The 12,615-nt window shown below is 54.8% G+C and overlaps 1 protein-coding gene across 1 annotated transcript; it reads left to right on the top strand.

Annotated features, from left to right (window-relative positions):
* Positions 1 to 287: 287 nt before the first annotated feature.
* On the top strand, positions 288 to 3,233 carry LOC105083913 (uncharacterized protein LINC03040). The gene is given in 5 exon segments (XM_074349071.1): positions 288 to 1,151; positions 1,154 to 1,239; positions 2,993 to 3,086; positions 3,089 to 3,160; positions 3,162 to 3,233. Coding segments are annotated over 5 exon segments (366 nt in total). The 5' UTR covers positions 288 to 1,109.
* The last annotated feature ends 9,382 nt before the right edge of the window (positions 3,234 to 12,615 follow it).

Here is a 12,615-nt window from a genome sequence, read left to right on the forward strand (position 1 = left end):
TGGTTTTGGTTTGCTGCGGTGGTGAGCATGCTGTCTGTGAGGATGTCAGAGGGTCTGTGTGCACACAGCAGGAAGAGAGGGTGTCTGGGCATGTGGGGTACCTCCAGGTGGGTTTGCCCAGGTTGGATCTGTGAGCATGCCCAGGTGCAGGTGTGTGAGCCCCTGTGGGCATTCACAAAGAGCCTGTCCTCTGCATGTTTGGATGTCTGTAGAGTCCACCCATTTCTCCCCCCTTACCAGGTCACTGCCACCATCCTCAGTGCACAGACTCCCAGGCTCCAGGTGAGAGCCTGGTGAAAACCGCCTATGACTGGGGACAGAGACACCTGAGGCTCAGGCCCAGCCCCAATTGCTCAGGGCCACGGTGCCCTTGAGCTGGCATTGCCCCACCCAGGCAGCGGGAGTGTCCTTACCCAATGGGATGGGGTGACATGGGAAGGGGAGGGATGGGGGAGGAGACGGCAGCATGGCTTCTCCCGCCCCTAGGAGTACAGGGAGTGCCTGGCTTCCCAGATGGGAGGCTCAATACCCCAGCGCTCAGTAGGCTGGTGGGGGGTGGGTCATGCCAGGACTTGGCATTGACTACAAAGTGTGGGGGGCACCCCTCCAGCACTCTCGCCGCCCCGGCTGGCAGGGGGGAGGGGCTGTGACGTTCAGTGGCCTCATGCAGCGGAGAGGAAGTAACTAATTGCTGACCTGATGACTGGGCGGCCTGAGGAGTGGGGTGATGATGCCACTCACGGAAGCAGGCGCCCTGGCCCCAGGAGGGGGCCCCGCAGGGACAGAGTAGGCCAGGCCTGCGCCCTGCACAGGCTGAGGTGGTTGTGGCCAAAGGATCAGGGAGTGGGGGTTGTTGAGGCTGTGACCGTGGGAAAGGGCTTCTCCCGGGCTTCCCTCAGCTTCAAGGGAAAAGAGTTCAGCGGCTCCGGGAGGATGAGGGGATTTGGGAAGGGGCTACAGTGGGGACAGAAGGGGAGTAGATGGTGGCTGGAGGCTTCCTCTTGCTTCCCCTCCAGCTACACTCCCCCCACCTTCCCATCTCTCCCCACCCCAACCTTTGTCCCCTCTGTGGCCCCTATGGCCCAGGTTAGTGAGGAAGGAGGGAGTGAATGGAGGTGTCCTTTCATCACAAGACCCCGAGGCCCAAGCAGATGACTTGGCCATACCCACCCTGCTGAAAGCCAGAGTATCCAGGAGACCTGGTGAGACTTCAGCTGTCCTCAAGGACAGAAAGAGAGGGTGCTTCAGCCACGGAGAACAGCACACGCACACAAAGGCTGGACAGTGGGGTTTGTGAGGTTCATGGAGGACGGAGGTTTGGCTGCCATGGTTATGGGGAGAGAGGAGGTGGGCAAGGCCATTCTGTACCAAGGGCCACACTGTCCCTTCCTGGAATAAACTGTGGGTAACCAAACTTGGAGATTCTCCCACATGCTGGCCACAGATTCTGACGAGGCAGGCCTGGCCTTGACTGCCAGACAGGGGCCAAGTCTAGGTCAAAAGCCTCACAGGATGGGGTCCCTACCCACCAAATCCTCAGATGCCTAAACCGCGGAGGACCCGCGCCTTGAGTACCAAGAAACAGGACCCATCCATTGGAAATCAGTCCTCTGGGCCCCTAGCGCCCCCTGTAGGCAGGAAACCACACCAATAGGGGGTGGGGCCTCCATCAGCCTGCGAAGGAAAGGAGACAGACTTGCCGTCCAGGAAGCACACAGACTCTGCCTCAGGAACATCCGATGTGATGAAAGGGACAGACATCGACTTCCCAGCTCCAATCTGAAATCCAGCCTCCGTCCTCAGGAAGCTCCTATCTCTGATGAAGACATGTACTCTACCATCAGAGCTCTGTTCTGTAGGGTAAAACACAATATCCAACTTTCGGAAACTTACAGTCTGAAAGTAGAGTCACAGAGCCCTGCTGAGTTCTGGGGATCTCGCAATCTGTTGCAGACACAAGATTAGACATTTTGGTGACTCCAGGGCTGCTGAAAAACAAAAGAAAATAAAACAAGACGTCTAGTTAAATTTGAATTTCAGATAAACAAGGAATAGTATTTTAGTATAAGTATATCCCATACAACATATGGGGCATACTTATACTTAACAAAAGTATTCATTGCTTATTTTAAATTTAATTTTAACTAGATATCCTGTATTGTTATTTCCCCAATCTGACAACCCTAGATGCCTCCAGTCCGAGGGAGGAGGGAGGACCCTCAGACACGGAAATGCAGGTAAACATCTGAGCGTGCTCCTGCTCATGGAGCTGTAGAGGGGCAGGAGGGGAGTCCTGGGGCGCCGGCTCGCAGCAGTTTAAAATTCCTTCCAGGCCAGATCCCTAATCCCTCGGTGCACAATGGCCGCCTTCTCCCCCGCCGCCCGCGCCCACGCCCTCCCCCGCGGGGCCGTGGCAGTGCCACCACGGGCCTCTTTAAGCCCCTTTGAAGCCGCCTGAGCCCCGCGCCGCGGGAGGCCCCGCCGCTATGCCAGCTATGCCAGCTATGTCCCCGCCGCCGCGGCCACCACCGCTCCCCTATTAATGCTGGCTAATCTGGCTAATAAATAAACTCCCCTCCCAGCCTCAGTCCCCTGTTGGCTGCTCCCTGCTCCCCTAGAATTGATTTCAGGACTCGGCTAGAACAAGTGTTCCCACTTCCTTCTGATATCTCTGACTTTTTCTTCTCTCGCTGCCCTAGGTCTGTTGCACGTCTCTAGAGAATGGGGGAGGTGGGTGGGTAGGTCACTGCCTCGCGCGTTGATCCTGCCTGTCTTTCAGTCCACCTGCGCGCAGGGAGCCCGCCACATGGCTGGTTGCAGGGGACCCATCTCGAAGCCCGGGGAAGAGCCGCAGGACAGAGGAGCGTCCCCTCGAGGCCGTAGGAGGCGCGGGCCACGCCCCCTCCTTGCCCCGCCCCAGGCCCGGCCCTCCTCTGTCCACCGAAGTGGGGATGCACTGCGAGTAGCCCCGGGACTGGTGACTTGGTGCCAGAGGAAGGCGCCTGCGCCTCCTGTGGCAGGAGTCCATCGTCGGCGGCCTCTGCCGCCCCCTGCGTCCCCACCCGGGCTTCCGAGAGTCTGACTCAGAGCCGAGTCCGCAACGCTTCACCTTCTACAATACACCCGGAGCGTGCGGAGAAATTACAGGATTGCAGGGGGAACGGCTAATGCGTTCTAATTACCCACCGCCGCTCTCATCCGCGGCGCTCAGCAGTTCTAGGACAACGCCGTAATTAGGTCTCCCCTCCCGGGTCCCGGAACCCGTTCCGGGTCTCTGGTCCCCAGGAGCGCACGCGTCGGCCCCGCCCACCGCTTGCTCTTGCCGCCCTCCAGGGCTGCCCCTTGGTCCCAGGAAAGAGCAATGAGACACCACTTTGGGTAGGGAGAAGGGAGATGCGGGATTTGGAGAACTATAAACCTACAGTCTTTGAGATCTCTGCTGGAAAGGACTGGGAGAGTAGGGAGGGGGCAGGACCCTTCCACTGACACTGAGAGGCCTATTGGAAAGTTAACTTTCTAGGGGAGGGGTGAATAGGGCACCAGGGCAACAGTATCCCATTTTGCACATGAAGTTCAGAAAAGTAAAGGCTCTCAGGGAAAACCACCCAGCCAGAACTTTCAAATCAGCACATTTAAGGAGCCTGACAGGCTCCTTCCCTTTACAGGGGAACTACCTTCCTGCAAAGAAAGGTGATACCCTCATCACAGACCTGGAGCCCTGGCAGCCGACCAGCTGTGACTGTTGGTCACAAGGGAGCTGGAGAGGAGTGGCTTGAGTCTCCCATCCCAGGAAGGGTGGGAGGAGGCGCTGAAGACACAGAAGCCAAGCCTGGTGGCCAGGACTTGAGGGGAGCAACTTGGCTGTCAGCTTCTTTATCCAAACTAGGCTCAAACCTCTCCTCTATCAGGAATTCTTTCCTGATATCCAAGGGATTACAAACTCATGGCCTTGGGCCAAATTTAATCTTTAGTGAGGTTTTGTTTGGCCTTCAGTGAGTATGTGGTTTTTATATTGAATGTGAGAGCCCACAGACAATGCGGGCTGCCCTTCCCATTGGCAAAGGCCATTGTGGCCAGACTAGGTCCCCAAAGACATTTGAGTTTGAGACTTTGATTTAGACTAGCCCATCTGGCCTGGCCCTTTACGCTTTTCCTCATTTTCTAGGCTCTCAATCTTCACTATTACGCCTTTGTAGTTTTTGCACGTTTCTCAGTAGGCGTGCCAAGGTGAGCGTCCCTCCGAGCTTTTCTTTGTGCTTCCCACATGTGGTGGCAGTGGGGGCTGTATATGCTTCTGGAAACCCCTCTGATACCCCCTTTTTTCATCTTGAGTATCAGTCTGTGCCTTGGGCAGGCACCATATCTTTTCCAGCAGGGATGACAGGTATTTTTCTGCCATGAGACTAGAGGTTCCTTGGGGGCAGGATATTGGATCTCTCCTTTAAAACTGGGATCTCACTGAGGGACAAGGGTGTGGGGTGTAGGAGTACTATCCTCCATCGCAAGGAGCTCCCTGAGGCCAGGGCTGTGTCTCCCCTCAGACCGGGGTTCCCTGAGGCCAGGGCTGTGTCTCCCCTCAGACTGGGGCTCCCTTGAGAGGAGGGCAGTGTCGCTTCTCAAACTGGGGCTCCTTTAAGGCATTGGATTCTCCCCTCATATGGGGCCTTTGCACCCCACTCCACCCCTCTGGCTCTAGGCTGTGCCCAGGCATTCCTCCCAGGACACCATTTGTCAAGCTTTGATGAATGAAACCTACTAAGAATAACTCAGTCCTTGTAGTCTCTAAAGGACAGGGGTGTGGGGATGAGGGGGGGGAGACTGGTGATTTTGAAGGGGTTGGGGGAAGATGGACACATCTATTCATGCATTTTTCCCAGATGCCCATCTGGACACTGGGAGGAGACACAGTGGATGCCACAGAGCCCCCTACTGTGCCATTTCTGCTGTCGCCAGTAGGGGGTTGTTCACAGGACTCCTGAGATAGAAATCCGAGCCCCCTTCTTCACAGCCTTCTCGCCCAGAAGTCATCACCTCAGGGCCACACAGCCCCCTGTATGCCTGCCACTGGCTCCCTCTGCTTGGGAGTTAGGTGCTTGGGAAGGGGTGCTGCTTCCAAAGGGACAGGGGCTGTAGTGGGGTGCCTGTGGAGCAGCCTTCTCGTTCCTCCTGTGGACTGTCAGAGTGGCCATGGGGGAATGCAGACAGTCTCAAACTGACAGGAGGGCATTTGGTGCTTTAACTGGGGGAAGGAGTGTGAGTGACCTAGAGGATGAGCCCCTGTCCTTCACCTCTACTCCACTCTGCCGCCATCACCCTGCCTCTTTCCACTCCCAAACCTCAAGCTTCCAGTTAAGGACTGAGTGACCTTTCTGATGCAACTGTGCTCCCAGGCGCTTCACGGGGCCCATGGGGTGGGGAAGCTGTGACCTTAACCTGCTTCTCTAGACAAGCCTTTCTTGGCACTCCACCCCCACCTGCCACCTCCTGAGAGGGACATTTTGGCCTAGTCTTGGCAAAAACATCAGCCTATGAGCCAGGCAGTCTGGTTTGGCACCAGCCCTGCCACTGACCCCACTGTGACCTTGAGAATCCCGTTCGCTCCCTGGGCCTCAGTTTCCCCACATGTAAAATTAATTTTGTTTAGTTCTCATGGTTTTTAAAACTTTTTTTTTTTAAAATAATAGATCCTTTTAGTAGTAACTTATCTGGTAACAGAAAAAGTCTGGGGTTCTATGGTCAGCACAGGAGCGGGGGCCCAGAGCCCCAGTGTTTGGTCCGTCACACACATGGGTGCCTGTGTACACAGACACATGCAGAGGTCAGCTCCAGGGCACTCCACAGAGCACACTTCACAAACCTCTGAAATCCCCTGTGCAAACATTCTGAGGCCCTGCCAGAGCTGGGAGCTCTAGAACTGGGGAGGCTGATAGCTCTGAGGATGAGGCAGTGATTGTGGGCTGCCCAGGTACAGGGAACAGGCCCAAGGGGTCACAGGGCCGGGGGCTGGAGCTAGTAGAGGGGAGTCCTTTCAACACCAGGTAACCCCACCTCGGTCCAAAGCTGGGTCCACGCAAGCTCTCCCTGCACCACCTGCCCGCCCTAGCCAGAAGTCAGGTAGGCTTGTCTGATGCTGGGCCCCCTCAGCTGGGGGGAGAGGGGACAAGTGGTGACAGAGTCCTCTTCCCCAGTGGGAGGGGCCACAGGTGTGGGTGGGAGCCTCTGGCAGCCTTTCTGTGGAATCCTTCTCACTACGCCCAGGATGAGGGCCAGAGTGGCAGGGTTGGGCACTGAGCACCAGGAAGCCCAAGGCGGGTAGCAGACCCCACTACAGGAGACACATGGAACCTCACATCACCCCTAAAACTGGAAGTGTGAGGATTTGGTGACAAAAGAGAATGCAGGTGGAGGGGGCTGTCAGGCTCTGGTGACAAGAAGGCAAGGGTGAGGAGAGAAGCAGATGCCACATAAGGAAGAAAGCTGCACCAATAAGAGGCAGGCCTGGGCCTCGGGTCCTAGCTTAGGGCAGCGGGGAGAGTCCTTCCGAAGTGAGGGAGCAGTAGAAGCAGCCCAGGCCCTCTTTCCTGGCAGATGGACTGTGCTCAGGGGTCACCAGGCAAAGAAGGTGCCGCCCCCTCCCTTACACCCCCCAGGCAGCCCTAGAGAGACCATTGTTCCCGATTGCCCTCAGGGAGCATGGAGGGGGAGCACAGGAGTCTCCGCCTGGTCCCCCAGCCCTGGGATGTCCTCACCATCCTCTATCCCAAACACACAGACACACAGACACACACACACACACACACACACACACACAATGGCATTTGTCGCCTAGAGACTTCACAGCCTTGGCCTCGGAAACTCCTGGATCACTGCTGTGCCAGGCGCGGATCTGGGTACTAGGGGCTCCAAGAATGGAAAAGTCAGCCGAGGTCTCTGCCCTCGTGGTGCTCACATTCTAGGGAGGGAGTGACAGATGAGCAATAAGTCACAAACAAATAAAGTTCAGGTTGTGATAAGACAACTTTTGGAGTGGAGTGTTGGGGGCTGGGGCTGTTTAGATGGGATTGTCAGAGAAGGTCTCCATGAGGAGGTAACATTCCAGCAGAGACCGGAGCCACAAGAAGCCAGTCATGCTGTGGGGCCAAAAGGACTCCTAAAACATACAATATCTTTAAACAGAAAGGATTTAAACAGAAAGGACTCTGTATCCATAAACATTAAAGGGCAGGAACATGAGAGCTGTTTCTGGAGCATCTGTTATATGTCTACACAGTGACAGGAAATTCACATTCATCATCTACTTCCCTCTTCAGAACCTTTGTGTCAAATAGTATTATTTTCATTTTACAGATAAGAAATATGAAACCCAGAGAGGTTACTGTTTTATTCATTTGCAAAGATGTATTGGGTTTTAGCCTCTGAAAACACTATGATAAATCCCACGTGGTCTGTGACTTCTTAGACCCTGCACGCTGTGGAGGAGTTCAGGTCTGAAAGGATGAGGAGGGGTGACAGGGGAAGTGATGAGGTGAGGAGGGGGCTGGGAGGGTGGCACCAGTGGCAGTGTTACCTGTGGGCTGGTAGGAGGGTAGGAGGGCAGATGGAGCCACCCGATGTGGCTGTTAGGCAAGGCAGGTCAGGTGGGGACTCTTCCAAGTCTCTGGTGACGTGGCCACCCCTGAGTGACTAACGGCAAAAGGTGGTGCCAGCCAACAGCAAGGACGACTCACACAGGCTCACACACTCTACACGTGGAGACAAACAAGTGCCCACTACACAGGCATGAGTGCAAGAGCAGCTGGTCTGTACTGATGAGGGGCTGGGGACAGACACAAGACAGGGGTCAGAGATCACAAAACAGCACCACCCCAGCATAAATCAGCCTCAGGCCCCAGGAATGTCCTTCTGGAGCCTCAGGACAGATGCCCCGCCACAGTCCCCTCCCAGGCTCTCAGGACCCTTGCCCTTCCCCTCCTCCCCATATGCTCAGAGACCTCATCTCCCAGCACCTTGTCCAGAACATGCAGACTCCGTGCTGGTCACACTCACCAGGGATACAGCCCTGGGCATCGCAGCCAGCAGCAGAGTCCAGACTCAGAACAGACCCTGCCGGCTGGAGTGAACAGGCCTTATCACAGAGATGAACATTCGCAGGGCCAAGGCAAGGACTCGGATGGGAGGCCAGACACTCAACAGCTCAGGCACAGGTGGGGGGAGGCCACACGGAAGATGGGTTCAGATGAGCATCCCTGGCAGGAGACTTGTCACCCCGGGCAAGCAGCAGCCCGAGAGAGGGGCACCCCGGACCCTAAGCTGGCCAGGCCTTCCAGGAGCAGTGGCTGTAGACATGGGCGTCACCCTCTCAAGGGGACAATTACAGAGTGACAGTGTTGGGAGGGGTCCAGAAACCCCATCACACGAGGAATTGCCACAAGGATGTTAAGCCTCAGGAATGTAAGCCCCAGGCACCCCGGGAGTCCCACGCTCCCACCAGGGCCTTGTGTCCCCCACTGGCAACTTTCCTGCTCCTCCTTAGCTAGTCAGCCCTGCCCCTTCTTCAGAGCAGCTATTTTTCTGATCTCTCTGTGGATTATGTCCCACTTTCATATGCTCTGCCTTGTTTGGTCTCAGGTTGGCGCTTACCAGAGGCAGCTTCACAGTTATCTATGGAATTGCTGGGTCGAAGGGTTTCCATAACGAGACTGTGAGCGCTGTGAGGTCAGGGCTGTATGTGCTGTTGCTCCTCATTTTCTTCCTGGCAAATAATAGAAGTTTGATCAATGTCTAAAGAGGGAGGGAAGGAAGAGAGGGCAGGACGGAGGGAGGGAGGGGAAAATGAGGGAGAAAGGGAAGGTGGGGGGAGGAGGGAAAGATGAACGGGGAGATGAGCGTGCCTTGAACCCTCGGGGGACTGCCATATAAGGGAGGGTTAAGCTGGTTCTCCAGAGGTGGAAGGTCAACTTAGGAAGACAGATTTCCAATCATCAACAGTAAGGTTTTAAAGGTCAGGTGGTCACAATATGGTCTGGGCTGCCCCAAAAGACTGTGAGCTTCTCAGGATGAGTTTAAGCAGAACCAAAAGGAGTACTTCTCAGAGATACTATTACTTCACGGAATGAAGGAAGCGATGAATGAATGAATGAATGAATGAATGAAAAATGACTGGCAACTGCTATAGAGCATTGCATGAACTGGGCAGAAGGCTGGAGACGTCTGACCTTTGTCCCAGAACTGCATCTGAGTCCGGCTCTGCCAGACCCCAGGTGGACAATAAGCCACGGGCCTGTCCTCAAGGCGCTCAGCCTAGTGACAGATGCACACAGCACACGCACATACAGCAAAGCGCACTTCTGATCCATCCAGCAGCACCAGATGTGCAGTGTGGAATGACACTCGCAGCGGGGTCAGGAGAGCGGGGTCATGAGAGCGAGGTCATGGGAGCTCAGCCCTGACCTCTCCCACACCGCCCAGCTTTCTCAAGGAGGTCACAGGTTGGAACCCACTTTGGGCCACTTTCCTACAGCGGGACTCCTTGGCAGGAGTCTGTCCTGAGCTTAATGCCCCTCTGACAGCTTCCTCCTCAGGGCTGAGGCTGGGGTTGGGAAGGAGGAACTTGGCACCTGGACTTACTTGGCAAAGACCTGGCCTGCAGAGCCTGGGTGGTAGGGGGGAAGGCGGCAGCACCTGGTCTCTGAGTCCCCGCCCCTCTGACGGGCAAGTTCAGAAGCCTGAGACTTAGGCCCATCCCATACCTGGATACACCTCCCCACCCCCGTGAGCTTCCTGAGAACAGAGATTGTGTCTTTTCTGCCTCTGTTTCACCCCAGCCACAGAGGAGGTGTCCAGCCAGGGGCCAGGAAACAGAGATGGAGCACCTTCCTAGCGGGAGTGCAGTAACCTCTAGACAGGAACTTGGAAGAGCACGTGGGCCCCTGGGGTCCCTAAGGCTGGGATCAGGTTAGATTTGTCTTCTGTCCATGCTCAGAGTCTGCCCTGTCTCCAGCAGCCATGCTGTGGCCGATGACCTGTTAATGACTCACAGCCAGCTGTGGGCATGGAACGGAGAAAGTGGACCCCAGCTGAGCTCATGTACTCGCAATTAGCCTTCTACTCCCCCTCACCACCGGCAGCCTCCCGGCTTCCACGCACGCACGTCCCAGGCTGCCCTTTCCCAACCGCAGCATGCCTCTTGCTGCTTATTTTAGCCTGATGAAGCCTCTTGAAATGTCAGAGCTGGGACCAAGCTCAGGATCATAAAGTTCATTCAACCCTTTCATTCAACCAGGGAGAAAATGGGAATTCAGAGAGAGTAAGTGACGTGTTTCAGGTCACATAGCTAATTGGTGGTGTGGCCAGAAATTGACTGCAGGCTGTAGGGGCCCAAATCCAGCTGTCCCTAACTCCAAGTGGGTGGGGGGGGGGGTACAAGCTGCTTCAGGCAGCCCCTCACCAGACTTCTGGAGCCTCTGGAGCAGGCATGCCTGGATTTGAATCCTCATTTGCCAGTTATCAGCTGGGAGACTACAGACAAGATTTTCAGCCTCTCCATATCTCTGTTTCATCATCTGTAGAATGGGGCTAACAGTGGTACCTACCTCCCAGGTTAGTGTAAGGACTGAGTGAGTTAATGTTTCTGAATTGCTTAGTTCAGTGCCAGGCACATACTGAGCAATCAGAACATGTTAGCTAACATTCTTGGGTGTTTAGTGGAGTCACCAAGACTTGGTCCTTGGTGTGAAAAGCTCAAATATTTGGTTTTATCAGTTTGCCCAAGGATGAGCAGATTCCAGGAGGCTGGCCATATAACCAGGCTTGCAGCAAACCAATGGATGGTATTACTGCAGGGATAGAGGTTGCTGTCAGAAGGATCACAGTGGCCACAGTGGCTGCCTCCTGCTCTGGCAGCCACTACCTGAGATCCAGACTGCAGACCTTAGAGCAAGGGCAGCTGGAGATACTTTGGGCTGCTCAAGCTGCGTGAGCCTGAAGGAACGCCCTTTTGAACTCAAATACGCGCCTCTGTTCATCTGTGAAATGGAAGAAATGAGCCTCTAATTCACAAAGTGGTTGTGTACATGAGATCTGGGGACTCAGTACCTTTCCAGCCCTCCTCCTCCCTCGCCCTTTTGAGGCCAGTTGTCTCCATTCAGAGGAGCCTCCCCCGGACCCTGCTGGATAAATATTGACAAATTCTTCTCCTTCCACGTTCTTCCTTTATCAGTCACCAAAGCCCTGACATCTCATACCGGATGATCTATGATCCCAGAGCACGTACAAGATTGAGGTGGTCTCATTCCAGCCCCAGAGATATTTGTTGAATGGATAACTCATTGAATCAATGAATGAAGCAGTTCCCAGAACCTTCTGAAAATTCACCCTGAGCTCTCAACATTGGGCAACACTTCCCGGAGCCACAGCTACACACTGTCTCTCAGCAGAGGCCTCCCTGCAGCTGTCTCATCCACTCTTGCCATCTCTCATCTCTCACTAACACTGCAACCCTTCTCTGCCCTCACTCCACCCCCACATCCAGTCTAGACAACCAGGTGTGTTTGCAGCCTCCCCCAGTAGGAGTGCTGCTGTCACAGCAGTAGCCACTGCCCACATGCCTGATGGTCAGTCTCTAGTCCTCTCCTTCTCCCCAAGTCACAGCTGTCCCTCATTCACCCCACCCAACCTCCTATGGTGGCCTGCATAAGAACACTGACTTGCTTACTTGCTGTTCCAGCTCCACCAATAGCCCATGATACTGGCCAAGCCCCAGCACTTGCCCTGCTAGCCCCAGCTGGCCCCTACCTGTAAAGTCCTATGGGTCGTCCACTCTTCATCAGGAACATCACCTGCTGTCTGGACTCCAGGCAATCAGGGCAGACTCAGATTGGGAGGCCAGCCAGAGCCAGCGAGGAGTTTATGCTCCTTTGAAGGCTGGGACACTGGACCCTAGTTCTGTCCTCAGGTGCCAGGACATGGCCTGAGTGTTATTTCCAGTTTGGTCCCAGCTTTTCCCCCATCATCGACCCACTGCCAGACCTCTACATGGTTCTGGGCTATCAGTGGTCCCTACACACCAACCAGAGGATTCCAAGTGTAGCTGAGCTTAGAAGATTCTAAGGAATCGCCCAGTCTAGTGGAGATGCTCCTAGAGTGTTAGAAAATGTGTTAGAGTTTTTTTCATTGTAACAATGATTAGGGATGCTCTGGCATTGGGTGCCATGGGCCAGAGATGCTAAATGTCCCACAATGCACAAAGTAATCTGCACAATGAAGAATCGCACCCCTTTCTTCATTGGAGAAACGCTGATTCTAGTCAAAAGTACTTACTGTGCAGTTGTAATAGTGAAGAGTCACGGAGGATAAGGGACCAGCCCAAGGTTACGTGGCAAGTTTGTCTTACAGGCAGTCCAATGAGGGGAACCCAAGAGCTCTCCTTCTTAAGAATTTCAGTGTCACCTGTTAAAAAGCCACCAGCAGTCACCAAGTTTGAGGCACTATAGGAGAGTCAAAGACGAATGTGAGATCAGGAAGGCTTCACAGAGGTCATCTAAGCTAGCCTTGGAGGATGGCTCATGGACCTGTGACTTCTGGAAGTGGGAGACAGCATAATGGACAATGGTGAGG

Source organism: Camelus bactrianus, chromosome 20 (assembly GCF_048773025.1).
Source record: "Camelus bactrianus isolate YW-2024 breed Bactrian camel chromosome 20, ASM4877302v1, whole genome shotgun sequence".
Taxonomy (NCBI): Eukaryota; Metazoa; Chordata; class Mammalia; order Artiodactyla; family Camelidae; genus Camelus; species Camelus bactrianus.